The 27,658-nt window shown below is 45.6% G+C and overlaps 1 protein-coding gene across 3 annotated transcripts in view; it reads left to right on the top strand.

Annotated features, from left to right (window-relative positions):
* Window positions 1–803: 803 nt before the first annotated feature.
* The window catches only part of SLC22A15 (solute carrier family 22 member 15), an 84,617-nt gene continuing 57,762 nt past the window's right edge, over window positions 804–27,658 (top strand). For 2 of the 3 annotated variants that reach the window (XM_070741879.1, XM_070741881.1), the window contains exons 1-5: window positions 804–1,121; window positions 2,561–2,767; window positions 6,101–6,233; window positions 10,905–11,069; window positions 24,401–24,530. In XM_070741879.1, coding sequence (XP_070597980.1) covers window positions 1,035–1,121; window positions 2,561–2,767; window positions 6,101–6,233; window positions 10,905–11,069; window positions 24,401–24,530 — 722 coding nt within the window. In that variant the 5' untranslated portion in view covers window positions 804–1,034. The remainder of the gene's footprint in view (window positions 1,122–2,560; window positions 2,768–6,100; window positions 6,234–10,904; window positions 11,070–24,400; window positions 24,531–27,658) is intronic. The other variant, XM_070741880.1, reaches the window with a different exon arrangement.

Genomic DNA, 27,658 nt, shown 5'->3' on the forward strand with positions numbered 1-27,658 from the left:
TTAAATAATGGGGTTTTTAGGCTTTTAATGTTAAATTGTTACTTTAGACTTTTAATATTAGATTTGTTATTGTATATTGTTTTATCACTGCTGTGAGCTGCCCCGAGTCTGCGGAGAGGGGCGGCATACAAATCTAATAAATAATAATAATAACATAGGGATAACAAACACTCAGGCTACCGGTAAGTCTAAACTGAATCAGAAAACTGATTTGTATTAGGTACATTCACATATTTAGATATTTGATTCAATCTGAAGAAGAACCAAATCTCTAAACCGGAATTAAATAATTAAAATGCTGAAAAGAAAGGACTCTTGTCACTTCTCCCAATAGTATGAACCTAACAATGGGCTGGTCTGAATCTGCGTAATAATAATAGCTGCCCAGAGTCCTTTGGGAGTGGGCGGCATACAAATTTTAATAATGATGATAATGGTGATGATGGTGATAATAATAATAATGATGGTGGTGGTGGTGATGATGATAAAAGAACCATGGCTGCATTTATGCAATCACTTTAATTGAGTTGAAGAAACTTGAGTGATATCTATCAGGAAAGCAATCTGAATTCATTCTCTAGGCTTCGGTTAATAGCGCCCTGCCTTATTAGCCGCATTGCACGGTTTTCCGGGTCTCTAGGTCGACTTCATTCGCTTCGTTTTCAAATCCACGTTGCATCCTGAACCTTATTTTTCATACGACAAAGGCGCAGTTTCTAGGAGAATCTGAAGCAGCGGGGAACGAGCGCCTCCTAACGCCCAACCTCAGGTACACCTTCTCAAATGAGCACCGATCCCGCCGGACAAAGGCGACGTCCGACACGACCCGGAAATCTCTTCCCCAGCTGAGAAATGGTTTTCCTAGAGCGGAAGTCGGAATTCCTTTCTGCGCATACGTACTTCTGCTCATTGCTTCTTGGGTGCCGATTCTTCTGTTAGCGCTGCTTCGCTTTGGCTCCGGGAAAAGAGAATTCTGGGGAAGGGGATGCGCGACCCGAGAGGAGGAAGGAAGCCGCCGCCTCGCGAGTATCACCATGGAGGTGGAAGAAGCCTTCTCTATGGTGGGCCAGATGGGCCCCTTCCAGGTGTGGCTTTGCGTCTTGCTGGCCGCGCTGCTCCAGGTGGGAAAGACTCCGGAGGGGGGGCATCTTTGGTGGTGAGGGGCGAGGGGCGCGTATAACCTATCAGGAAAGGACCACTTCGGGTCCTGGGTAGGGCAGGGTTCGCATGTAGCGCAGTGTGATTTACGTCGGGAGAGAACTTATGTCCTGGTGGCGTGAGGTTCACGTACAAACCCGCAAGAAGAATGCAGGGAATTTAAAGGCAAGACGACGGTGGTGGAAAGGTGTGCCGCCTGTTTTAAATGAGACGCCCCAACCCTGTTATCTATAAACTGCGAGGAGAATTTTAGACAGATTGCACAAGGTGTCTAATGGCAAAGGACATGACTGAAAATATTAAGTCCTATGTTGTGTGCAAATCAGTTGAAGGAAGTTTGAGATGTTGAAAGCCCATGGTTTAAAATGTATGAGTCATTTGTTGGTTAATATTGTGTTTTTATTGAGTAAAGACTTCACAACTATACATTGAATCATTTTCACTGTTGTTTTTATAGTGCTATGAAGCCATTATAGTGCCCATGAAGCTATTATCTGACCAAGTGAGTCTTTGCCTGCCCATGAAACCATTATAAAATCTGATCAAACAAAAGGAAGGCTCTGATTAATCACAGCTCCTCAGTTTAAGTGGAATAGAAAAAATCTGATAATTCATATTTCCTGAATTATCAGATTTTTCTATTTCACTTAAACTGAGGAGCTGTGGTTAATCAGAGCCTTCCTTTTGTTTGGTCAGATTTTACAATGGTTTCACGGGCAGGCAAAGACTCAGTCATATCTTAGTGTAAACAAATTGTAACTGAAGTAGCCAAATAGTTTGATTTGGTGGCATTTGAAGTCCAGTATAATGCAAGAGATGAAAAAGATCACCATTTTCATTTTTAAGAAATGTGTTATTTGAAATTTGTTTGGAGGCTTTGTTTATTTTCTGCCTTTATTAAAAGTCACTTTTTACAAATCTGAAATCCTTTAATTTGGGGTAGAATCGGGACAACTGGATAAAGCTGAGTGTTTACTTGCTGGATGCTCTGAAGCCACGTGGCGTTTCCAGCAGATTTTTTTTCTTTGCGCCCTAGGTTGAGAAATATTGGCCACTACCTAGGCGAACTCTCAACCTTCCAAGTGAGAGGTGAGGATCTTTAGCATTAGGCCACCATGGTACTCATATCCTGCCTTTATTATGTTTACAAATAACACAAGGCGATGAACATATCCAACACACCATCATCCCATTTCCCCCACAACAACCCTGTGAGGTTGGTTGGATTGAGAGAGAGTGACCCACCTGGTTTTCATGACTTAGGTAGGATTTGAACTCATGATCTTCTTTCAAATCTGGTACCATAACTGCTAGACCAAACTGGCTCATCAATTTTTGAATACTTTGAAACTTATCTGTTTATCTGACATTGATCTTGATGTTGTTGTTTTTCTTGTTTCAGCTCTATGTAGCCAGTGAAGCAGTCCTCATTGCACTAGTAGGAGCAATACCACCTTATCACTGGGAAGGAATGCTAGCTAATCATAGCTATAGTAATGACACAACTATTGAAGAAAACAACTTTAGAAAGTGGCTCCTAACAGCCAATTGGAATGACCTTCATAAATACATACATTTTAACAAGAATTTTACATCAATAGCCTCTGAGGTATGAAGCATAATTTCTGTGGAAAGGCTGAATATTATAAATTTAGTATTAGAACTTTGAAGTCATAAGCAGCAATGTTGAGCTTTTGGACAAAATTCAAATTAAATAATATGAACCTTGTTTTAGAGGCAGCTAAAATGTCTCAGAATAGCGACTGAGCTGTTAATAGACAGAAACTGAGTGAAGGATGGAAGTAAAGAAAGAGATGAGAAAATAGTATAAGAAAGCATAAATAAATGTAACTATAAAAATTACTTTATTCACTGAAAAACAACAACTCCTTATCTCTTTTATGTAGAGTTTATTCATTTAATTTGACGGTTTCTGGATAATCTGATTATTTATGAGCAATTCTAAAAAATTGAAAAGACTGCCTTAAAATCTAGGAAATTTAACCACCAGCCCAAAAGGCAATCATGTTTTTTTTCAATCTCTTTTTTTGGAAAGATTTAGAGTTATTTCAGTGACTATTTGTCGTGGCTACCTCTCTCTTATTCAAGCTTCATAAGATGACAGTGGGGTGGTGGTGGAAGGGAAAGACAGTTTGAGTAGGACAGCTGACACTACTGTTCTCTTCTGTCTCCAACGCTACTCAGATCTCTCTGGAAATCAATTTATGTTAGGTATTGTATAACTACCATTTTCCCCAAAATAAGACATCTCCTGCAGGGCAGATTGCTCTTACCTACTGCTACCAGTGTGCACATAGCTTGAGTTGTTTCACGTGCATGCCGGCATTCCCAGCATAATAATCGCACCAAAATCTCAGGAGGGGACATGTGGACGAGAGAGATTTTTGGCAATTTTTTGCTTCTGCACATGCGTCCCTCGAAAGCAAAACATACCCAAAAAAAGAAAAAGATGGAGGAACCCGAAGGACTGGCACCGGAGCGGTCGTGCACAGATTGCGCAATCTGGCAGTTGTTAACAGTGCACAGTTACTTACCGCATCTGTAGCAACCCATCCCTGATCCCCAGATAATAAGCCCAATCGGGCTTTTGAATGCATGGCAATAAGCCTAAGTGCTTATTTCAGGGTTCAAAAAGATATACCGTATATACTCGAGTATAAGCCGAGTTTTTCAGCCCCAAAAATGGGCTGAAAAACCCGACCTCGGCTTATACTCGGGTCACCAAAAGAGGGCGCCCCGTGGGAGCCCGGCAGCCATTGCTGGCTTGGTCGGGTGAGGGAGCTATGGCAGGTGCCTGCTGAGGCAGCTTCGGGGGCGCCTTTGGGAGGGCTGGACGCAGGGACTGGGCTGTGGAGGTCACACTTTTACACCCTCCGCAGCTCCAACGATGCCGGAGCTCTTGGGGCTATGGTTGGCTGGTGCCTTTACTTGAGCCGAGAAGAGGAGGCACCTGCCCCACCCCACCCACAGCTCCAACGGCGTGTGAGAAGGGAAAAACGCAATGGGAAGCAGGTAAGGTTGGGGGTGGGGTGGATTCCTGCTTCTGTCTTCTCCCCCTCCCCACCTCACCGGCTTCCCATTTTCCCCCTTTTGCGCGCCGTTCAAGCGGTTGGCTGGCGCCTTTGCTTGAGCCGGGGAGAGGAGGCACTTGCAAGAAGACAGAAGCTCCAGTGCAAAGGGCTCTCTGAGCGAAGCAGCTGTGGGGAGGGTGGGGCCATTGCCTCCTCTCCCCGGCTCAAGCAAAGACACCAGCCAACTGCTCCTCCGAGGAAAAGGCTCGTTTCTCTCTCTCTCTTTCTCTCCTGCCGCTACAAGGATTTTAAATTTATTTTTAAAATACCGGTACTTAAATAAATAATTATGCTCTCGGCTGCTTCCCCTTCTCCTCTTTTCCGGTGGTGGAGGAAAAGGAGGAGGAGGAAAGGAAAGAGGCGAGGGTTCTTCTTTCTTTCTTTCCTCCTTTTCCTCTGCGGCTGCAGGCTACTCTGGATCTCCTCCTCCTCCATTCCCTGCTGCCGTCCCAAGTGGATCTCCTTAGCAAATCTGCTTCCCCGAACAACACGTGGGGCAATAAAGGGAGATGGAGGAGGAGAGAGCCAGCAAGCTAAAGTGGGGGGACGGGGACGGCATGAACTCTCTCCAGGCTTTAGAAGCCCCCAACGGGAGAGAGAAGCAGATTTGTTAAAGAGATCCACTTGGTACGCAGCTGTGGGTTATTCTGGTTCTCCTCCTCCTCCTTTCCCTGCTGCCCTCCCAAGTGGATCTTTTTAGCAAATCTGCTTCCCTGCACACCACATGGAGCAGTAAAGGGAAACGAGGAAGAGGGAGGATCAGGGGTGGGAGATCCAGTCAGCGAGCCAGCCAGCAGGAGGAGCCAGCCAGTAAGCTAAAGGGGTGGTGGTGGTGGACGGCATGAGCTCTCTCCAGGCTTCTAAAAACTCAAGTTTAAAGAGCCCTGGGTTAGGGTTAGAAATGCAAGAGTCTTCAAACCTGAAAAGATTAAGGCTTGTGGACTTCAACTCCTACTCCTGAAGTAGCATGGCTGGTGCAGGAATTCTGGGAGTTGAAGTCCACCTGTCTTAAAACTGTCAAGTTTAAAGACCCCTGGGTTAGGTTTAGAAATAGGTTTTAGCTTGGTTGTTGATTGAGCTACTTTTTTTACTTTTTAATTTATTGTTATTACCAGATTGCTTTTGTTTACCCTCTTTTAAATTTACAGAGCTAGTTTACTGGTTTTCTTTAAAATAAATATTCTAAAACATTTAATCTACTGATGTCTCAATTAATGTAATTTTATTGGTTTCCATTTTTATAAGTTACCAGTAGCCACTGCATTTTCTAACCTCAGCTTATACTCGGGTCAATAAGTTTTCCCAGTTTTTGTGGCAAAAACTGGTGCCTCGGCTTATACTCGGGTCGGCTTATACTCGAGTATATACGGTAAGACAGGGTGTTATTTTCGGGGAAACGCGGTATACTCCAGACAGCCCTGCCTGCAATTTCAACAGTTGTAGTAATAGCAGTGGTTAGTTTATTTTCCGGGGGATCTGATAGGCAATACATTCTTCCTGAAATCTTAAGAAGGACCTTTAGGATTTTCCTCAGCCCTAGAGCTTAATTTGAACCTGACTCAAGTTTGCAGCTAAGGATGTTTGCTGCCTTAGTGGTTCTGTGGCTGAGCATAAGAATGCAAATGAGGATACTGAATGAAACTTGATGTGATAAATAAGTCACATCTTTTTCAGTTTGCATCAGGAATGTCAATCTGCTCTTTTCTCTGATTCTTAGGCAGCTATTTGCCAAATAGAATATCAGAAAAATGAAAGACGGAAGAATAGTTTTGAATTCCTCTTGTTGGAAGATTCAGTAATTCTTTTACATTCCATTAGATTCTACCTAACATTTTCTTTTCTGTCCATAGTGGTTTTTAATTGGCAATACTTCATATAAGATCAGTGTTGCCAGTTCCTGTTTCTTTGGTGGTGTGTTTGTTGGAGTAATTACTTTTGGACAACTATCAGATCATTTTGGGAGGAAAAAAGTCTTTCTTATAGGTAAGTTGTGTTAGAATTTAGTAGAAATTGCTAGTCTTCTCTGTTTAATCCTTGCAAATTAAGATGACCAAGAAAGCTGAGTAAATCCTCAGGTAGCCACGTTTAATCGGCTTGTTGCAGGATTTACTATTCTTTATTCTACCTTCTTGCACATGGAAGGGAAGGGACTTTTCTCTGATATGTGTGTTTGTGGAAGAAGCAATAAGTGTAGCAATTTGACTATTCCTGCCAATTGGTAACTAATTTCTCCAACCATCACAGTTGCTGTCTCAGAATGAGAAAGCACATGGGAATATCATACTAAGTAATGTACCTAGTAATACCTACACCTAGAATTGAGGTATTCTAGGATATTAAGTAGGTATCCTAGCTAGTATGAGCTAGCAGTGTACTACAGCAAAAATAGCCAATGCAGTCCCAGACTGCATCAACAGAAGAATAGCATGAAGATCACAAGACATGAGAGTACTACTTTATGCTGTATGAGTATAGCCACATTTAGGATATTCTGGTCACCATGCTATAAAAAAGATACTGAGATCCTAGAAAGAATGCAGAGAAGAACAACTAAGGGGGTCTATGGGATAAATTGTACAAGGAATGATTAAGGGAACTAGGTCTGTCTAGCTGAATTACGGGTGACATTATAGCTGTCTTCCTGTACATGAGGGACCACCACAAGTGGGGGAGGGTGTCGGCTTATTCTCTGAAGTCCCTAAGGGCAGTTCAAGAAGCAATGGGTGGAAGCTTGTTAAAGAGCGATCCAGTCTGGGTCTAAGGATAAACTTCCTCACAGTGAGAACAGTTAACCAATAGAACATCTGGTCTTCCAGAGTTGTGGGTGCAACATCTCTGGAGGTCTTCAAGAAAAGATTGAACTTCCATTTGTTCAGGATGATATAAGGTCTCCTGCCTTGGGCAGGGGACTGAACTTGAAAACCTCCAAGATCCCTTCCAGCCCTATGATTCTATAAATATTGTTATTTGAGTACCCAGGTCAGATCAAATTAGTGGTTTCCAATTTGTAGAAATGGAAATCACTCTACATAGTCCTTGGTTTATAACCATTCACAATTATGATGACTCTGAACAAAGAGATTTATGACTGGTCTTTGAAAATATGGCTTTGCAGCACTTCCATTGTTCGGATGATCAACGTTCAGCCACTTGACAGCCCATCCACACTACAACCGCAGAAGTGCTACGATTTTCCCCACCTGCTTATATTCACATCTATACCTTTTTGGTCACCTTGCACAGCAGTGGGCTGTATGGCCCAGATCTACAAACCACTGGCAGTAGGAGGCTTCGCCCACCCACCCCAGACGCTGTGTGTGTGCATGAATGCATGTGTGAGCCAGTAGCGACGGGATTTGCAACCCATTACTGACCTAGCACGGTGGCACTCTTTGGCGTCAGTGTTAGGGTTGGGGCTGAAGTCGAGGGCTGGGTCCTTCACTAGTCTTGTTTGGCTGCCACTGCCCCCAAACCTCTATTACAACCCCATTGCCTCCACTGCCACTGAGAAATGCAGCCTCAAGCCCCATACTGTAAGCAGCTGTCTCAACTCCACCAGCACAAAACTGCATGTTTATGCAGCTCTTGCCATCCTACAAGGCAGGGTGCAAGGTGACCAAAAGGACAGAGATGGGGGGGGGGAATAGACAATTGGGGAGAGTTGAAGAGAAGTCAATCTCTTAGCCAAGACTTTGACTGGATGGAACCTAACCAGGGATGGCTTTGATTGCAGTGAGTCCTTACTTAATGACCAGTAGAATTTGTTTAATTATGATAATGAGGAATGCCAGGATAGCTGTTGCTATGTGATGTGGTAATGTGATGTCACATTTTATAACTGCATTAGCAACAGATATTACAGTCCCAAATGTGGTAAGTCAAGGATTACCTTGTCTTACGAACTTAATTGGTTTCGGGAGGAGGTTCGTAAGGTGAAAAGTTCGTAAGATGAAACAATGTTTCCCATAGGAATCAATGGAAAAGCCAATAATGCGTGCAAGCGCATTAGGAAAATCCAAAACATTAAGGCTTAAAAAAAAACGGTGGGCAGACGAAGCTGAGGCGAACGGAGGGGGGGAGGGACAGTGAGAGGTGGCAAGAGGTGGCAGTCCCAAGGAAGCAAGACGAAAAGAGCCTCTCTTGAGCTCCATGAGTCTTTGCCTCCCTCCACTCTGTTCATCTCCCCCATAACTTTCTCCTCTCTTGAGCTCCATGAGTCTTTTCCTCCCATTTTTGCCCACCTCACTCTGTTCATCTCCCCCATAACTTTCTCCTCTCTTGAGCTCCATGAGTCTTTTCCTCCCATTTTTGCCCACCTCACTCTGTTCATCTCCCCCATAACTTTCTCCTCTCTTGAGTTCCATGAGTCTTTTCCTCCCATTTTTGGCCACCTCACTCTGTTCATCTCCCCCATAACTTTCTCCTCTCTTGAGCTCCATGAGTCTTTTCCTCCCATTTTTGTCCACCCCACTTTTTCCCCCATGCAGTTTGGAAGAGGGGAGTTCCAGGGAGAGGAGCCTCAGGGAAAAATCCCAGCGCTTCAGGGCATCCCAGCGGCTAGGCTGCTCAGGTTTGTAAGGTGAAAATAGTTTTGAAGAAGGGGCAAAAAAATCTTAAACACTGGGTTCGTATCATGAAATGTTCATATGAAGAGGGGTTCGTAAGATGAGGTATCACTGTATAAGACAGGAGATAAATATTGTTTGTATAATTATACAGTGATCCCCCGGTTATTGCGTCCCCGACCATTGCGAACAGGGTAATTTGCGATTTTTCAACCCGGAAGTCAAAACACCATCTACGCATGCGTGCCCTTTTTTTCTATGGGCACGCATGCGTAGATGGCGCCCGGCAGATCAGCTGCTGGGCGGCTTCCCTGGGTCTTCCCCCTCTTGCTGGCATCAGCGAGGAGTTTCCCCACCGCCCACGCAAACTCCTCGCTGCCGCTCGCCCGCTCTTCGCCCGCCCACGCCGTTCGCTCCCCCTCTTGCTGGCGGGAGGGCGAGAAGCCCTCCCCAGCACCCTCTCGCCCGCCCTTCGCCCTGGCCCGGAGCAGCCGACAGAGGTAGACATTCCAGCCCCCACCTGGTCCCACCCGATCCTCCTCCCTGAGGCAGCTCGCCCTCCCATGGCAAGTCCTCCACCCTCCATCGCAAGCCCTCGCCACCGCAGCCAACGCGCGCTGCGATCTTCAAGCCCGGCTCCTTTCGGCCCAGCATCCCGGGCCAAGCAGCTGCCTTCCGTGACTGAGCCTGGCTTGCCCGGAAGATCGTAGCGCGCGTTGGCTGCAGCGGCGGCGACGTTGCTGCCGGCTTGGGTTCCCTCGCCAGCGCAGCCAACGTGCGCTACGATCTTCCGGGCGAGCCAGGCTCAGTGACGGAAGGCAGCCGCTTGGCCCGGGATGCTGGGCCGAGAGGAGCCGGGCTTGATCCGCTGAGCCTGGCTGGCCCGGAAGATCATAGCGCGCGTTGGCTGCAGCGGCGAGGGAAGCCAAGCCAGCAGCAATGTCGCCGCCGCTGCAGCCAACGCGCGCTACGATCTTCCGGGCGAGCCAGGCTCAGTGACGGAAGGCAGCCGCTTGGCCCGGGATGCTGGGCCGAGAGGAGCCGGGCTTGATCCGCTGAGCCTGGCTGGCCCGGAAGATCGTAGCGCGCGTTGGCTGCAGCGGCGAGGGAAGCCAAGCCAGCAGCAATGTCGCCGCCGCTGCAGCCAACGTGCACTACGATCTTCCGGGCCAGCCAGGCTCAGCGGATCAAGCCCGGCTCCTCTCGGCCCAGCATCCTGGGCCAAGCGGCTGCCTTCCGTCACTGAGCCTGGCTCGCCCGGAAGATCGTAGCGCACGTTGGCTGCGCTGGCGAGGAAAGCCAAGCAGGCGCGCCGTTCTCCGCTGACTCCTAAAGCGGGGGAAGTTCGCCAGAAGTCAGCGGAGAACGGCGCAACTGTTTTAAAACGATCGGAGCTTTCCAATGAGTCCCGAAGACAAACGTCAAACTTCCGCGTTTGTCTTCGGGACTCATTGGAAAGCCGCGCGGGTGTTTTTAAAACATCCCCCGCCGACATGGGGGGCTTGCTAGCACCCCCCCGCAAACCCGGGTTGGGGGGTTCGGGGGGGGTGCTAGCGAGCCCCCCATGTCGGCGGCCACGTTTTAAAACAGCTGCGCCGCCCCCCAATCTTCGGCTCCTCGCTAGCGCTGCGGAAGTTAAAAACACCATCTGCACATGCGCAGATGGTGTTTTTACTTCCGCAGCGCTACTTCGCGAAAACCCGCTCGTTGCGGGGGGTCCTGGAACGGAACCCTCGCAACGAGCGGGGGATCACTGTATTTAGCTTCATAGTTCAATCAAAAGGTACTTAAAGCACTTCTGATAATCAGACATTTTAGTTTTAATCAAATATGGTCTTTAAGGTTTTTACTTTTCCCCCCCACAAAGTTGGTCATGTGAATTTTCTTAAAAGTTAATCTGAAACAATATACTTCCATTGTTAACTGAGATTAGTAACTGGTCTCTACTGTTTTTGAGTACCTCAGTGCATTTTAATACTAAAGAATTTTGTTTCATAAGAGTGCTTGATTCTTTTTTGGAGGGGGGCAATAAAATCAGCCTTAAACACTATCAAATAGTTCTAAAGGTTTTTTTCCCTTTCTCTTCTAGGTTTTGGCCTTGACATTGTATTTGCTGTTGCTAATGGATTTTCTCCTACGTACGAGTTTTTTGCAGTTTCTCGTTTCTTGGTTGGAGTAATGAATGGTGGAATGTCACTGGTTGCTTTTGTCCTGTTGAATGAATGTTTGGGAACTGCTTATTGGGCACTGGCAGGTACAGATTTAATGGTTAGACTTTTCAGATTTACTTTTGTAGCAATTACTCAAGATAATTCACTAATAATTAAGAGCTACTTCACATATTAAGAAATTAGCAAGTAAAGTGGTACCTCTACTTAAGAACTTAATTCGTTCTGTGACCAGGTAAGTAGAAGCAATTTTTCCCATAGGAATCAATGTAAAAGCAAATAATGTGTGCAAACCCATTAAGAAAGAAATAAAAGCTCAGAATTTGGGTGGGAGGAGGAGGAGGAAGAAGAGGAGGAGGACAGTTGCTGCTGAAGGAAGAAGGTGAGGTGAGGGGAATCAAAAAAATCCAAAACCTTAAGGCTTTAAAAAAAAAAGAGGGACTCTGAGGCGGCGATGAGGAGCAGGCATCTACCATACACACGGTGCGAGGCTGCCTCCCATACACTGTACCAAAGAGAGAAATTCAGGGGGAATGGCAGGAAACTGTCCGGGCCTTTGTGCCGCTCTCAAATTTCCTAGGAAATTTTTCCGGGTTCAGGTTCTTAAGTAGAAAATAGTTCTTAAGAAGAGGCAAAAAAATCTTGAACACCCAATTCTTATCTAGAAAAGTTCTTAAGTAGAGGTGTTCTTAGGTAGAGGTACCACTGTAGTTTGATTATGCATGTATAATGTTAATTTCATAATTTGTCATCATGATGTTTGATTCTGTGCCTATGGATATCCTCACCCAGAAGCTTCATATAGATATTAAATAAGAGCTGAGAATGAGTTTAAGCCTGTGGTACTCTCCAATGCGGAGGCCTATGATTGGATCTTTGTCTTCCTTCTACACTGATTGGGATCCACCTCCAAAAAAGAGAAGAACCACTGGAGAACCAGGATTTCCTGCTCCCAGCTCCCTGAATTGATCCAATTACCATGATTAATACTATTAAAAGCCACTGAGGTATCAGGATGACTAGAATGGATACACTTCTCCATTCAGGGTCTTCCAGAGGTTATCCATGAAGGTGTTCTATGCCATCTTAGTTCTTATCTTGATGTGAAATCTGACTGCAATGATTCCTGATAATTCCTTTCCTCCAAAGCTCTTAGAGCGGCAAGTAGACCACCTTCTTGGCAACCTTCCCCAGAAAGGGAAGTTGGAGACTCGATGGAATTTGTTTGGTACTGTATTGCTGGGCCCAGTGAGGTCCTGTGTAACATATCATTAGATTTAGCTTCTCTCAGTCTGTAAATAGTTTATGAATTTTTAAAAAATCCTTACAAATATACATATACAGTAGACCCCCGCTCGTTGCGAGGGTTCCGTTCCAGGACCCCCCGCAACGAGCGGGTTTTCGCGAAGTAGCGCTGCGGAAGTAAAAACACCATCTGCGCATGTGCAGATGGCGTTTTTACTCCCACAGCGCTAGCGAGGAGCCGAAGATTGGGGGCGGGGCGGCTGTTTGCCGCCGGCATGGAGGGCTTCCTAGCAGCCCCCCAAACCCGGGTTGGGGGTCCGGGGGGCGCTGGCTCTCGGCGCTTTTGAGCTGAGTCCGGAAGCGAATTCGCTTCCGGACTCAGCTCAAAAGCGCCGATAGCAAGCGGCAAGGAACGGCTTGTCTCGGCGCTTTCGAGCTGACCGGACTCAGCTCGAAAGCGCCGAGACAAGCCGTTCCTTGCCGCTTGCTATCGGCGGTTTTGAGCTGAGTCCGGAAGCGAATTCGCTTCCGGACTCAGCTCAAAACCGGCGATACCAAGCGGCAAGGAACGGCTTGTCTCGGCGCTTTCGAGCTGACCGGACTCAGCTCGAAAGCGCCGAGACAAGCCGTTCCTTGCCGCTTGCTATCGGCGCTTTTGAGCTGAGTCCGGGAGCGAATTCGCTCCCGGACTCAGCTCAAAAGCGGCGAGAATGAACGGCGTGGGCGGGCGAAGGGCGGGCGGCAGCGAGGAGTTTGCGTGGGCGGTGGGGAAACTCCTCGCTGACGCCAGCAAGAGGGGGAAGACCCAGGGAAGCCGCTGCCATCTACGCATGCGTGCCCGGCACGCATGCGTAGATGGTATTTTTGACTTCCGGGTTGAAAAATAGCGAAGTACCCTGTTCGCAATGGTTGGGGACGCAATAAACGGGGGATCACTGTAGTTTAGTCTGGTGCCATCAAGTCAAACTCAATTCCTGGTAACAACATAGATAATAGCACATAGAAGGGGAACTTACTGAGTGAATAAAAGGGGAACTTACCAGATTTGCAGTTGACACTAAGCTGGCAGGAATAGCTAAAACCCTAGAAAATAGGCTCAAGATCCAGATGGATCTTGACAGATTTGAACACTGAGCCCTAGCTAACAAAATGAAATTCAATGTAGAAAAAAGTAAAGTCCTACACTTAGGTAAAAAACCCCAAAGTGTATATATAAACGGGTGAATCCAGGCTGAATAGCAGTGACTGTGAGAGGGATCTTAGAGTCCTAGTGGACAAGCAGCTAAACATTAGCCAGTAGCGTGGACTCGTAGCCCAAAAACTCAATGCAATCCTAAATTGTTTTAACAGAGGGATACAATCTAGATCAAGTGAGGTACTAATATCACTCTATAAAGAGTTAGTTAGTTAGAGCACACCTGGAGTATTGCATCCAGTTTTGGTCACCACATTATAAAACAGATATATATTGAGACTCTAGAAAAAGTGCAGAGGAGAACAACTAGGACGATTAGGGGACTGGAGACTAAAACATAATAAGAGCGGTTGCAGAAATGGAGCGTAGATAGTCTAGCGAAGAGAAGGACCAAGGGAAATATGATGGCAGTGTTCCAATACTTGAGGGGCTGCCACAGAGGGGAGAGGGTCAAGTTACTCTCCAAAGCACTTGAAGGCCAGACAAGGAATAGTGGTCAGAAACTGATCAAGTAGAGATTCAACCTAGAAATAAGAAAGAACTTCTGACAGTGAGAACAATCAATCAATGGAACACCTTTAAAGAGGGATTGGACTGCCATTTGTCAGAAATGGTATAGGGCAGTGATGGCAAACCTTTTTTCCCTCGGGTGCCGAAAGTGCATGGGCACACACTATTGCACCTGCGTGAATGCCCATATCCATAATTCAGTGCCCCCTGGAGGCCCTCTGGAGGCCAGAAACAGACCATTTCCCAATTGCTGGTGGGCCCGGTAGGCCTGTTTTTCCCTGGAGCCTGGAGAGGGCAAAAACACCCTCCCCATCCCCCTGCAGGCCCTCCGGAAGCTGAAAATTCCCTCCTAGAGCCTCTGTGCAAGCTGAAAATCAGCTGGCCGGTGCGCACATGCATGCTAAAGCTGAGCTAGGACAATGGCTCGTGTGCCGGCAGATATGGCTCCCTGTGCCACCTGTGGCCCCTGTGCCATAGGTTCACCATCACTGGTATAGGGTCTCTTGCTTGAGTGGGGAAGGAGTTGGACTAAATGACCTACAAGGTCCTTTCTAACTCTATTAATTTGTCTGTCTAATCTGCAGCTTATCAGTGATATCTCTGATCCTATCCATCTGCATTTATCTACCTGAACCACCATTGTCCCCATCTTCTAATCTCATATTTGCAAAACTTTTTGCTAGTACACTAGCTGTTTACATGACACACTCAAAACACCGTATCTGAGTTTATGCTTTCTATTCATTGCTTTCAGAACAATAGTCAGTACAGTATAGTTGGGCTCTATATTTGTTGAACCTGAGCAGTTAGCACTTTAATTGGCTCCTTTTTGAAATTTTAAACAGTCAATGGGCATTTAATTTATACCTGGCACTTCCCTTTTTGACAGCTGGTTTAGTGGAGTTGGTTTCTGAATAGATTTTTCTCTAAAATTGTCTTCTTATTCTTTAATCCTGCTTGTAAAAGGTTTCAGTACAGTATTTCCATTTGCCTTTGTTATAGATGTGTGATTTTTCTTGTATTCATACCTTAGCTATATGTTTTTCTTTGATTTTTTTAATTTTAAAAAATGTATCTCATTTTTCATATTTTACTCTACTTCTTGGAGTTTTTGATTGAGAGCTCTTCCCTTTCATATTGAATACTCTGTGTCTCTATAGAGTCTAGCTGCATTCTTCTTACTGCCCAAACCTTTTATCCTCTTGCCAATGAGGGTGAACCAATTTTGAAGCTTATGTTTCTGTCACCATCACTTTCATTAAAGAGCTCCCTCACCGTTACAAGATTGAGATGTATAAATGTACCATTAAGTAACAGACATTTTGGCAGTTCTGGTTGTGGTCATTAAGTGAGGGGTGTGTGGTTCATTAAGCAAGGACATAATAATAATAATAATAATAATAATAATTATTATTATTATTATTATTATTATTATTATTATTATTTATTAGATTTGTATGCCGCCCCTCTTCGAAGACTCGTGGCGGCTCACAACAATAATAACAATGTTACAATGGAAACAAATCTAATATTAAAAAACATCTAAAAACCCCATCATTTAAAAACCATGCAACACACGCATACCATACATAAAATATAAAAGCCTGGGGGAGATGTCTCAATTCCCCCATGCCTGGCGATACAGGTGGGTCTTAAGTAATTTGCAAAAGACAAGAAGGGTGGGGGCAGTTCTAATCTCTGGGGGGAGTTGATTCCAGAGGGCCAGGGCCACCACAGGGAAGGCTCTTTCCATGGGGTCCGCCAACCGGCATTGTTTAGTCGACTGGACCCGGAGAAGGCCAACTCTGTGGGACCTTATCGGCCGCTGGGATTCGTGCGGTAGAAGGCGGTTCCAGAGGTATTCTGGTCCGATGCCATGTAGGGCTTTAAAGATCATTACCAACACTTTGAATTGTGACCGGAAACTGATTGGCAGCCAGTGCAAGCCACGGAGTGTTGGAGAAACGTGAGCGAATCTGGGAAGCCCCACGATAGCTCTCGTGGCCGCATTCTGCACAATCTGAAGTTTCCAAACACTTTTCAAAGGTAGCCCCATGTAGAGAACGTTGCAGTAGTCAAACCTCGAGGTGAGGAGGGCATGAGCGACTGTGAGCAATGATTCCTTGTCCAAATAGGGCCGCAACTGGTGCACCAGGTGAACCTGGGCAAACGCCCTCCTCGCCACAGCTGAAAGATGATGTTCCAATGTTAGCTGTGGATCGAGGAGGACGCCCAAGTTGCGAACCCTCTCCGAGGGGGTCAATAATTCTCCCCCCAGGGTAATGGACGGACAGATGGAATTGTCCTTGGGAGGCAAAACCCACAGCCACTCCATCTTGTTAGGGTTGAGTTTGAGCTTGTTGACACCCATCCAGACTCCAGCAGCCTCCAGGCACCGGCACATCACTTCCACTGCTTCACTGACTGGACATGGGGTGGAGATGTATAACTGGGTATCATCAGCATACTGATGATACCTCACCCCATACCCTTTTGGAGTTTGTTTGTGGGAAGCCAGTAGGGAATATGGTAAATTGCAATCACACAACTGTGGTGTGCTATGTTTGCCAAAACTCTTGAGAGCTATCTCTTATTCAGTGCTGTCATAAATTTAAACAATTGCTGAATCAAGTAGTTACTAAACAAGGACATGTAATATCTTCATGTAATAAATATGATTCAACCCATAATTATAGCAGATTTGCCAAAGTGCTATTTGGGAATTCTCTCTAAATGTGCATGTTCTTTCCCGTCTCTTGGATTTATTTCTTCTTGTGTCTTAGCTTGTACCCACCACTGCTGTTCTCATTGCATTTTTTACATCTACCTTTGTTCTCTTTTTGATCTTTATCTTTGATCTTGGCTAAGCTATCTGTAGTTCTTTTCTTAATTGTCTTGTTTTCTCCCTCCTGTCTCCTAGTATTTTAATCCTAGGAGCCTGAGCCCTGCTTTTTTTGAAGTATCCCATATGAATTCAGTTCATACTGAATGCTTGTAGTAATGTATTTGGAGGAATCAGATAGGTTGTATTTATTTTGAGATTGTGTTTTATTTATTTTTTGAGAAATGGGATCCCCCCCCCATTTTAAAAATTGGGTATAAATTTTTTATTGTTTTTCACACCTTACAGAGATTCCAATTTACATACCTCAAATTAAAATACTGTATAATACAATACAATATCAAATGCCAAATTCTTAGTCAAATTAATCAAATTTTTCTAATTATTTATCCTATTTACTCTGGTATATATCATTCATCCTGTGCTACCTCCTTTCCAAATGCTATCATCCGGATTTTAGATATTGTTCTTCGCTTTCATTTGTATTGAAAGTGCTATAGCTATCTATATTTCTCTTGGCTATTTGCTATTTTTCATAACTGTGCCCTCGTGCTTCAGTCCCTTTCTAACATTCTTAGTACACACATTCCTGCTTTCATTTAAAAAAAAAACCCTCATTTTATCTTAGCTGCCCTTAACAATAGAAATATCCGAATTTACTTTTAATGCTTTTAGTGTCTTTGAATTTTCTTAAAAGTACTTAATTCTTAAAAATACTTAATTTCAAATTATATTGTCCAATGTGATTTCAGTCAAATCAGGCAATCCAAATGTAGTTTCAGTAATTTCAGTCAAATCAAGCAGTCTAATCAGTTCAAATCAGTTCAGTTCAGTCAATTTCATCATGAATACTTCCTTCCTTCCTTCCTTCCATACATTAGCTAATTCACCTCTCCCTAGCAAAAATATCCAAATCTTTAGACATATAACAAACTGCTGTATTTCCTCAAGCTACACGATGTCACTGGATAACCAATTTTCCAAGTCTTTTCTGGGTAGCTCTTTTACAGCTATTTCCGGTTTTTTAATGTCCTGTTCTTCCGGTATTACATTCCTCTTTGTTTATATAAGAGGCAAAAATAAAACTTCCATAGCAGAAATTTGAAGTTCCAGATTGCAAAAGGCAAATTTCAGAGAAGACCAATTAGATAGCTAGAAAGAATCAGAAGATGGGCAATTCACTACTTTTCAAAGCTTCTGCTCAAATGTCACATTGCACAGATAGCTGTCTTCTTTAACCTGAGGCCATTTTAGCTCCATCCAGCAACCAAGCGCAGAAACAAAAGTCAAAAATCCCTTTCAGGTATTCTCAGTTTACCATCAGCAACAGGCAATCCCTCTTTCTCTGTAAGCAACTTTTCCAACTCTCTTTCCAGATGTAACTGTTCTGTTTTCCATCCCGGCGTCGCGTTGTCTCTGCAGCTGTGTCGGCACAGGCATGGCTGCCTGTCCGGCTTCACCACAGCCAGTGCGAGACTGCAGGAGAGATCCAGTCTGGTCCAAAAGGACCAGAACCCCTGGGCAATGGGAATTCTATGCCATTCCCAAGGGGAGAGGGAATGGCACCGCTGCTACGGCCGTCAGACCCCGCCCCTCTTTTCCCCCATTTTAAAAATTCTTGTTATATAAAAGTCCACCTTTTGCCCTTCGTCTAATTTCAATGTGGCAATTTTTTTTTAGAACATTTTGAAACATAGTCCTGACATTAGAGTACCTACTAAGAATAGAAATTATAGAATAATATATTCTTAGAAATAGTTATGTTTCTCCTAAAATATATTTATAATGTTGTTTGACTACTTTCAATTAAAATATTTCAATTTTTTAAAAAATAAAATATATTAACGATATTACATGTCTAATAAGTCTGCAATGAAACTACCAGTATAAAAGTGCAAAAATGAGGAGGAGTCTGGGGTCTAAATTGTAAGATGAATGGTTGAGGGAGCTAGGTGTATTTATTGAAGAGAGGGACTGGGTCAGAGGGACATGGTAGCTGTCTTCCAGTACTTGCAGGGTTGTCACAAAGAATAGGGGATTGACTTATTCTCTAGAGCAGTGATTTTCAACCTTTTTTGAGCTGCGGCACATTTTTTACATATACAAAATTATGGGGCACATTGAGCGGGGGGGGAAGTGGGGGTGCTAAAAAAAGTTTGGACGAAAAAATTATATCTCTCTCTTCCTCCCTTTCGCTCTATTTCTCTCCCTCTTTCTTTCTCTTCCTTCCTTCCCCTCTCTGTCCATCCCTCTTCCTTCCTTCCTTCCTTCCTCTCTTTTTTGCTCTCTTTCTATCTCTCCCTCCTTCCCTGCCTCTCTTTCTCTTGCTTTCTCTCTCTCTCTCTCTTTCTCTCTCTCTTGCTTTCTTTTTCTCTCTCTTTCTCTCTCTTGCTGAGCTTCGCGGCACACCTGACCATGTCTCGCGGCACACTAGTGTGCCACGGCACACTGGTTGAAAAACACTGCTCTGGAGTCTAGAGCACTGTTTTTCAACCAGTGTGCCGCGGTACACTAGTGTGCCATGAGACATGGTCATGTGTGCCATGGGGAAATTAAACATGGATCCCCAAACTACGGCCACGTCCTGGATATGGCCCACGGTGGCCATTTATCTGGCCAGCCGCTTCCATCCGAACATAAAAACATACCATTTTTACCATTTTATACTATTTTATACTATTAATTATTAACCTTGTGAAATTTTCTATTTTTATTTATATGTATTTATACCATGTCATATTTTATCAGCATTTTTATCTATTATTAATTTAATCCTTTTTTAACATTGGGGGGGGTCTCTAATTAATGGATGATTGGAGCAGATTCAATGTTGTGCATGGAATGAATGACTGGTATGAGTGTGATGGTTGGGGTGGGTGGGAGTATGGTATGGATGGGATGAGCGACAGTAGTATGAGTGATAGATTTGGCCCACCTGACGCTCGGGAGACAGGAGAGGAAGGGGCATTGATCTCTGGGGTGGCAGAGGGCCGGAATATCCCTGTGTTGCTGGGGAGAGGCAGATATGGCGGGGGTCACAGAGCTAGCCGTTCCAGGGGAACGAGAGACCGTTGCTTAATAACAGTCCCTTGTTCCGGCTCTGTGAGCCCAATCTTGGGTACTGGTGATGAGTGTAACTCTGGCCCTGGACTCAGGTTGCTGCTGCTTAATGCCAGGTCGGTGGTCAATAAAGCTCTCCTCATCCGGGATCTGATCCTGGATGAGGAGGCCGACCTGGCATGTATTACTGAAACCTGGCTCGGCCCAGAGGGAGGTGTTCCTCTCTCTGAAATTTGCCCAGCTGGGTTTCAGATATGGCACCAACCTCGACCCCAGGGAAGGGGGGGAGGAGTGGCTATTATAGCCAGGGAGAGCCTTTGCCTACGTGGACTCATTGCTCCGGAAATTGCGGGTTGCGAGTCACTCTTGATGAAGTTGGACTTAGGGGTTCAGGTGGGCTTATTTCTCACGTACCTGCCTCCCAGCTGCGTGTCAAAAGCCCTGCCTGTGCTACTCGAGGAGGTAGCCGGGTTGGCGGTGGAGTTCCCCAGACTTATTGTCTTGGGGGACTTCAACCTGCCGTCACTCGGCGAAACCTCTGGGTTGGCACAGGAGTTCATGGCCACCATGACAGCCATGGACCTGACTCAAGTAGTACGGGGTCCGACTCATGAGGGGGGGCACACACCTGACATGGTATTCCTTTCCGAGCAATTGAGCAATGGTCTGAGACTAAGGGGCTTAGAAGCAGTGCCTTTGTCATGGTCAGACCATTTTCTACTACGGCTTGACTTCCTGGCTCCAATCCTTCCCCGCAGGGAGGCGGAACCAATGAAGATGTTCCGCCCCAGACGCCTGATGGACCCAGAGGGCTTTCAGATGGCGCTTGGGGTTATTCCAGAGGCACTCATCCACAGTTCGGCGGAGTCTCTTGCGGAGGCCTGGAATACGGCTGCTGCGGAGGCTCTTGACTGGATTGCGCCTTTGCGACCTCTCCGTGGCGCTAGACCCCGTAGAGCCCCATGGTTCAACGAGGAGCTCCGGGAGTTGAAACGCCAAAAGAGACGTCTAGAGAAGCGATGGAGGAAGAGCAGGTCTGAATCTGATCGAACACTTGTAAGAGCTTTTATTAAGACTTACAAAGTGGCGCTCAAGGCGGCAAGATGCGCGTACCATGCCGCCTTGATTGCATCAGCGGAATCCCGCCCGGCCGCTCTGTTTAGGGTGACCCGCTCCCTTCTTAACCAGGGGGGAGTTGGGGAGCCCTTACAGAGTAGTGCCGAGGAGTTTAACACATTTTTCGCTGATAAAGTCGCTCAGATCCGGGCCGACCTCGACTCCAATTGTAAAACAGAGTCGACTGACAATGAATCAGTCGAGGTGACTGGGGCACGTACTTGTCCACCTGTCTGGGAAGAGTTTGATCTGGTGACACCTGATGAAGTGGACAAGGCCATTGGAGCTGTGAGTTCCGCCACCTGTTTACTGGATCCGTGTCCCTCCTGGTTGGTCTCGGCCGGCAGGGAGGTGACACGGAGCTGGGCCCAGGAGATTACCAACGCTTCCTTGGGGAGGGGAGTTTTTCCATCACTCTATAAAGAAGCGCTTGTGCGCCCCCTCCTCAAGAAGCCTTCCCTGGATCCAGCCGTACTCAACAACTATCGTCCAGTCTCCAACCTTCCCTTCATGGGGAAGGTTGTCGAGAAGGTGGTGACACTCCAGCTCCAGCGGTCCTTGGAAGAAGCCGATTATCTAGGTCCCCAGCAGTCGGGCTTCAGGCCCGGTTACAGCACGGAAACCGCTTTGGTTGCGTTGATGGATGATCTCTGGCGGGCCCGGGACAGGGGTTTATCCTCTGTCCTGGTGCTCCTCGATCTCTCAGCGGCTTTTGATACCATCGACCATGGTATCCTTCTGCACCGGTTGGAGGGGTTGGGGGTGGGAGGCACTGTGCTTCAGTGGTTCTCCTCCTACCTCTCTGACCGGTCGCAGTCGGTGTTAGTGGGGGGTCAGAGGTCGACTCCGAGGTCTCTCCCTCAGGGGTCGGTCCTCTCCCCCTTGCTATTTAACATCTACATGAAACCGCTGGGTGAGATCATCGAAGGACATGGGGTGAGGTATCATCAATATGCCGATGATACCCAGCTTTACATCTCCACCCCATGCCCAGTCAACGAAGCGGTGGAAGTGATGTGCCGGTGCCTGGAGGCTGTTGGGGCCTGGATGGGTGTCAACAGACTCAAGCTCAACCCGGATAAGACGGAGTGGCTGTGGGTTTTGCCTCCCAAGGACAATCCCATCTGTCCGTCCATTACCCTGGGGGGGGAATTACTGACCCCCTCAGAGAGGGTCCGCAACTTGGGCGTCCTCCTCGATCCACAGCTCACATTAGAGAACCATCTTTCAGCTGTGGCGAGGGGGGCGTTTGCCCAGGTCCGCCTGGTGCACCAGTTGCGGCCCTATCTGGACCGGGACTCATTGCTCATAGTCACTCATGCCCTCATCACCTCGAGGTTCGACTACTGTAATGCTCTCTACATGGGGCTACCTTTGAAAAGTGTTCGGAAACTTCAGATCGTGCAGAATGCAGCTGCGAGAACAGTCATGGGCCTACCCAGGTATGCCCATGTTTCACCATCACTCCGCAGTCTGCATTGGCTGCCGATCAGTTTCCGGTCACAATTCAAAGTGTTGGTTATGACCTTTAAAGCCCTTCATGGCACTGGACCAGAATATCTCCGAGACCGCCTTCTGTCGCACGAATCCCAGCGACCGATTAGGTCCCACAGAGTGGGCCTCCTCCGGGTCCCGTCAACTAAACAATGTCGGTTGGCGGGCCCCAGGGGGAGAGCCTTCTCTGTGGCGGCACAGACTCTCTGGAACCAACTCCCCCCGGAGATCAGAACTGCCCCTACTCTTCCTGCCTTCCGTAAACTCCTCAAAACCCACCTTTGCCGTCAGGCATGGGGAAACTAAACATCTTCCCCTGGGCACGTTGAATTTATATATGGTATGCTTGTGTGTGTGTATGTTAGTATAGGGGTTTTTCTTAAATTTATAATATTTTAATTAATTGGATTATGTATTGGATTGTCTTTTCACTTGTTGTGAGCCGCCCCGAGTTTTCGGAGAGGGGCGGCATACAAATCCAAATAATAAATAAATAAATAAATAAATAAACATTCCCCTCACAATCCCTTCAGCTATCAGCAACAAGGAACGCTCACTGACCAATCACCTTCTAGTTTTCATCCCGACCACTAGCGATGAACCAATAGCAGGCCGTCTCTCATCCACACCCAGGAAGGTCCCTGCTCAGGCTGCTGCACACTTGTCATTGTGTGGCCGCGGCAAGTAGTTGAAGCTGCTACTCCTCCCCATGGTCCCAATTTCTAATCCTGGTCAGGACTGGAGGTAAATGTTGCCACCACTAGATGAAGCCTCAGCCTCAGCTGGTTATGTCTATCCTGATGGTGTATATAGATATTTGACCTTTTTCTTTTTATAAGAGGCCCCCGCAGAGGGTGATATACAATGCATCACAATGCTATATGTATCATATGTACTGTATTAGAGTGTCATTTTGTGTCATTTTGGTTGGTGGTGTGCACCAGGATTTTGTAAATGTAAAAAATGTGCCTTGGCTCAAAAAAGATTGAAAATCACTGCTCTAGCGCACCAGAGGGCAGGACAAGAAGTAGTGGATGGAAAGATCTTTAAGGATGGATATTAAAGAAAGATCCAACCTAGAAGTAAGGAGCAATTTTCTGACAGTGAGAGCAATTCACAAGTGGAATAGTTTGTCTCTTCGGATTGTGATTTTTCCATCACTGTGAAGGTTTTCAAAAATAGACTGGACAATGATTTGGCTGGGATAGTATAAGCTACTGCACTGAGCAGAAGGTTGGACTAGAAGACCTCGGAGGTCCCTTCCAGCCCTATGATTCTATGAATTGTTGGAGTTCAGGATATCCTACAGGTTGTCCTTTAAACTTAAAATGGCCCTGAGAAAGGGAGCAGAAACCAGATAACCAAGTGAAAGAATGTTGGGACAGGAAGTGGGAAAGGGTTCCTCTTACCATAGTGAAGGAACGTAGATCAGAGTGAAAGGAAGATGAAGGTGCCAACCTCAAAATATGGATCTGGGCGATTATTGCTAACATAAAACTAGAAGCTTTCCCTGCCTATGCAAATGTATTTAATTATTTGTTACTGTTCATGCAGCTTTGCTATTTCCTATAATCCTTTGCCAGTTTACAGTCTGGGCTCTTGGTCTGGTTGGCTGGAAGCCCAGCGTTCACTGGTTTAAGATTTTAAGAAATAACCTGTGTATTAGATCTAAATTGCTTTGGTTCATGTTATAATGAATAATTTTCTATCCCCCACTCCCCGACAATATGTTAGTGTTTGAAGAACATTTTGAATGTTGGAATATGCCTATAACAGTCTTTTGGGATGGCATCTACTACTTTTCAGAGTTTTGAATGTTCTTTATCTCTGCATATTTGTTCATGTATATGAACAGCAACTGCATATTTGTTCTTCTCTGTTTGTCTTAAATCATCACTTTAGATGTCACTACAAAATCATCAATAACAGTTTTCCCCCTATTTGCATTATAATAGGATCACTTGGTTGCCTCTTCTTTGCTGTGGGAATTGCTCAATATGCTTTGTTAGGATATCTCATTCGCTCCTGGAGACTATTAGCAATGGTGGTTAACCTGGAGGGAGTGGTAGTCTTTCTCCTTTGTCTGTAAGTTATATACCTACATTATTTTGCTAAAATATGAGTGGCATTTGTCACTGAATAAAAAGAATAGCTGTTTGTTCCTCTCTTTAGTCTCTTCCATCCTAATTTCTCTATACTTGAAAATAATTTTGGCTCTTTTCTTGGTATTTATCTTCTAAATTTCTTTGTTTTAATTCTCCTTTTAAATAGTTTCCACTTTTACTCCTAAAGTGTACTGTCTTGCATTTAGAAACAGAAGCCAAGAGGTGGTTATCTGTACCATTTGTAATACTGCTGCAATTGACACTGTCTGGGGTGAGCTTATCTTCGCGGGTTTTTGTTTTGAACCTACTCTCTTTTTTTTAAATATAGTATTAAATTTTAGTATTAAGTTTGCTTCGTGCGAGTTCAAGATTTCATAATATATCAGCTGTTTATAACCTGCATTAAGAATCTGAAGCCTCGAGATACAACAGAGAACAGAGATTACCATTCAAAGTTAGAACACCCCTCCCTTCAAGCTGCATAGCCTGTTTCAAAATTACAGTGACTGAAGCATCCCCACATTTTCCCCTACAAACAACCGCAGGGACCCTGCGGTTCACCCCTTCACTCTCCCCTCTATCCTCCACAGGCCTCATGCCTTCTTTCCATCACATCTCTGCTACCAATCATGCCACCTGAGCCACTGGAGTTGGCTTTGTCCCAGAAGTGGGTGCCATTTTCTGAGCAGCCACAATTAAACAGCAACTTAATCACCCAGCAAGTGGCTTCCCTCCCACTTTTCCCCTCCCATTGGTGGCTTTTCTACAGTGGCATTGCTTGTCCCAGCCTTTGCCTGTCCCACACTCCACTACCTGCGTTGGGTTTAGTCTTTTCCTGCCCCATTCAGGGCCAAGGTTTTACCTATCTGCAATTGCCAAGAATTTCTCTCCACTCTCCAAGGGCCACCAATTTAAAAAAAAAATAGGTAAAAATCCACCAAAGTCTAAAGGGTGGATGGACTTTAAACAAGGGGAGGAGAAAAGCTTCCTTCAGAAGCATATGCACATGCACAAACACATCTCAATCACTTGCAATAACTGAAGGAAGTCTGTGTATGTGTTGCCCCCCCCTCAAAGAATCTATAAACAGGTTCAATCCAAATACAGTGGTACCTCGTCTTATGAACTTAATTTGTTCCATGACAAGGTTCGTAAGGTGAAAAGTTCGTAAGATGAAACAATGTTTCCCATAGGAATCAATGTAAAAGCAAATAATGCGTGCAAACCCAAAACTCACCCCTTTTGCCTTGCGCCGCTGGGAATCCCCACCTCCAGACTTATGTTGCCAGCCAAAGCGCCCGTTCTTGCACTGCTGGGATTCCCCTGAGGCTCCTCTCCCTGGGAAACCCCACCTCTGGATTTCCATGTTCTTGCGATGTTGTGATTTCCCTGAGGCTCCCCTCACTGGGAAACCACACCTCTGGACTTGCGTTGCCAGCGAAGAGCCCATTTTTGCGCTGCTGGGGTTTCCCTGAGGCTCCCCTCGCTGGGAAACCCCACTCCGGACTTCCGTTGCCAGCGAAGCGCCCATTTTTGTGCTGCTGGGATTCCTCTGAGGCTCCCCTCACTGGGAAACCCCACCTCCGGACTTCCGTTGCCAGCGAAGCGCCCATTTTTGTGCTGCTGGGATTCCTCTGAGGCTCCCCTCACTGGGAAACCCCACCTCCGGACTTCCGTTGCCAGCAAAGCGCCCATTTTTGCGCTGCTGGGATTCCCCTGAGGCTCCCTTCCTTGGGAAACCCCACCTCCGGACTTCCGTGTTCTTGCGATGCTGTGATTTTCCTGAGGCTCCCCTCACTGGGGAACCCCACCTCTGGACTTCCGTTGCCAGCAAAGCGCCCGTATTTGTGCTGCTGGGATTCCCCTAAGGCTTCCCTTGCTGGGAAACCCCACCTCTGGACTTCCGTGTTTTTGCGATGCTGCGATTTCCCTGAGGCTCCCCTCGCTGAGATTCAAAGCAGCGCTGGCAAAAATGAAGGGAATCCCAGCGAGGGGAGCCTCGGGGAAATCGAAGCATCGCAAAAACACGGAGGTCCGGAGGTGGGGTTTCCCAGAGAGGGGAGCCTCAGGGGAATCCCAGCAGCACAAAAACGAGCTCTTCACTGGCAATGGAAGTCTGGAGGTGGGTTTTCCCAGTGAGGGGAGCCTTCGGCTGGCAACAGAAATCTGGAAGCGGGGCATCCCAGCAGTGGCGGCTTGGGTTCGTAAAGTGAAAATAGTTCGGAAGAAGAGGCAAAAAAATCTTAAACACTGGGCTCGTATTACGAAAAGTTTGTTAGATGAGGCGTTCATAAGACGAGGTACCACTGTACTTGGATGAGACTGGAAATACCTGAATCTAAGACAGCTTTTTGGAACTTGAATGAAAATAACTTCCCAGAAAAAGGCTGTGGTGAACTGCTTTCTATATTGCTGTCAAGAAAATTTCATGGATGTTTCAGTGAAGCCACCAAAATCTGAGTTAAGCTTTTTCTCGCTATGCTAATTAACACTGAAAACCTCAAAGTATTTTGTTTGTTTGTTTTTCAAAGCTCAGTCCAAGGAAAAATTTGCTTATCCTTCTTTGAGAGCATCAAGCTACATCCCTCTTTCATTCTTAAAGTAATGAAAGGGTAATATGTAAACATTTGAATTAAAACTTGTAGTTTAGCAATTTGCATTCAGAAGGAAAAAAATGATTTCTTATTATTCCAAGTTTAAATTTATAAAAGCCTCTGGTAACAGAATGGAAAATTTATTGGGAGGATATTTGAAAAAAATGTATTCTATATGTTGTTTAATCTTTAATCTATCTGAACTTTAAATTGCTTAGGGGAATGAAATAAAGAAAAAAGACAGTTCTGATTAAGAATGGTTAAATTTATGATCCACCATTTCTATCTATATTGTTGAAATACGTTTTTTGAACTGAGAATCAACATTTGTATGTCACCCTTTCTCACAATTATAGGTGGCTTACAGTGAACAAAATAATTTGTGTGTAAAATATTCATAAATATCAAACAAATAAAATTTACAAAAACTATAAAAAACCTGATCTCCTCTCAGGCAGATCTGAATTCCCCCTGAAGTTTAATTGTGTTACATCCATGGTTTTGATTATATTAG

Source organism: Erythrolamprus reginae, chromosome 2 (assembly GCF_031021105.1).
Source record: "Erythrolamprus reginae isolate rEryReg1 chromosome 2, rEryReg1.hap1, whole genome shotgun sequence".
NCBI classification, from domain to species: domain Eukaryota; kingdom Metazoa; phylum Chordata; class Lepidosauria; order Squamata; family Dipsadidae; genus Erythrolamprus; species Erythrolamprus reginae.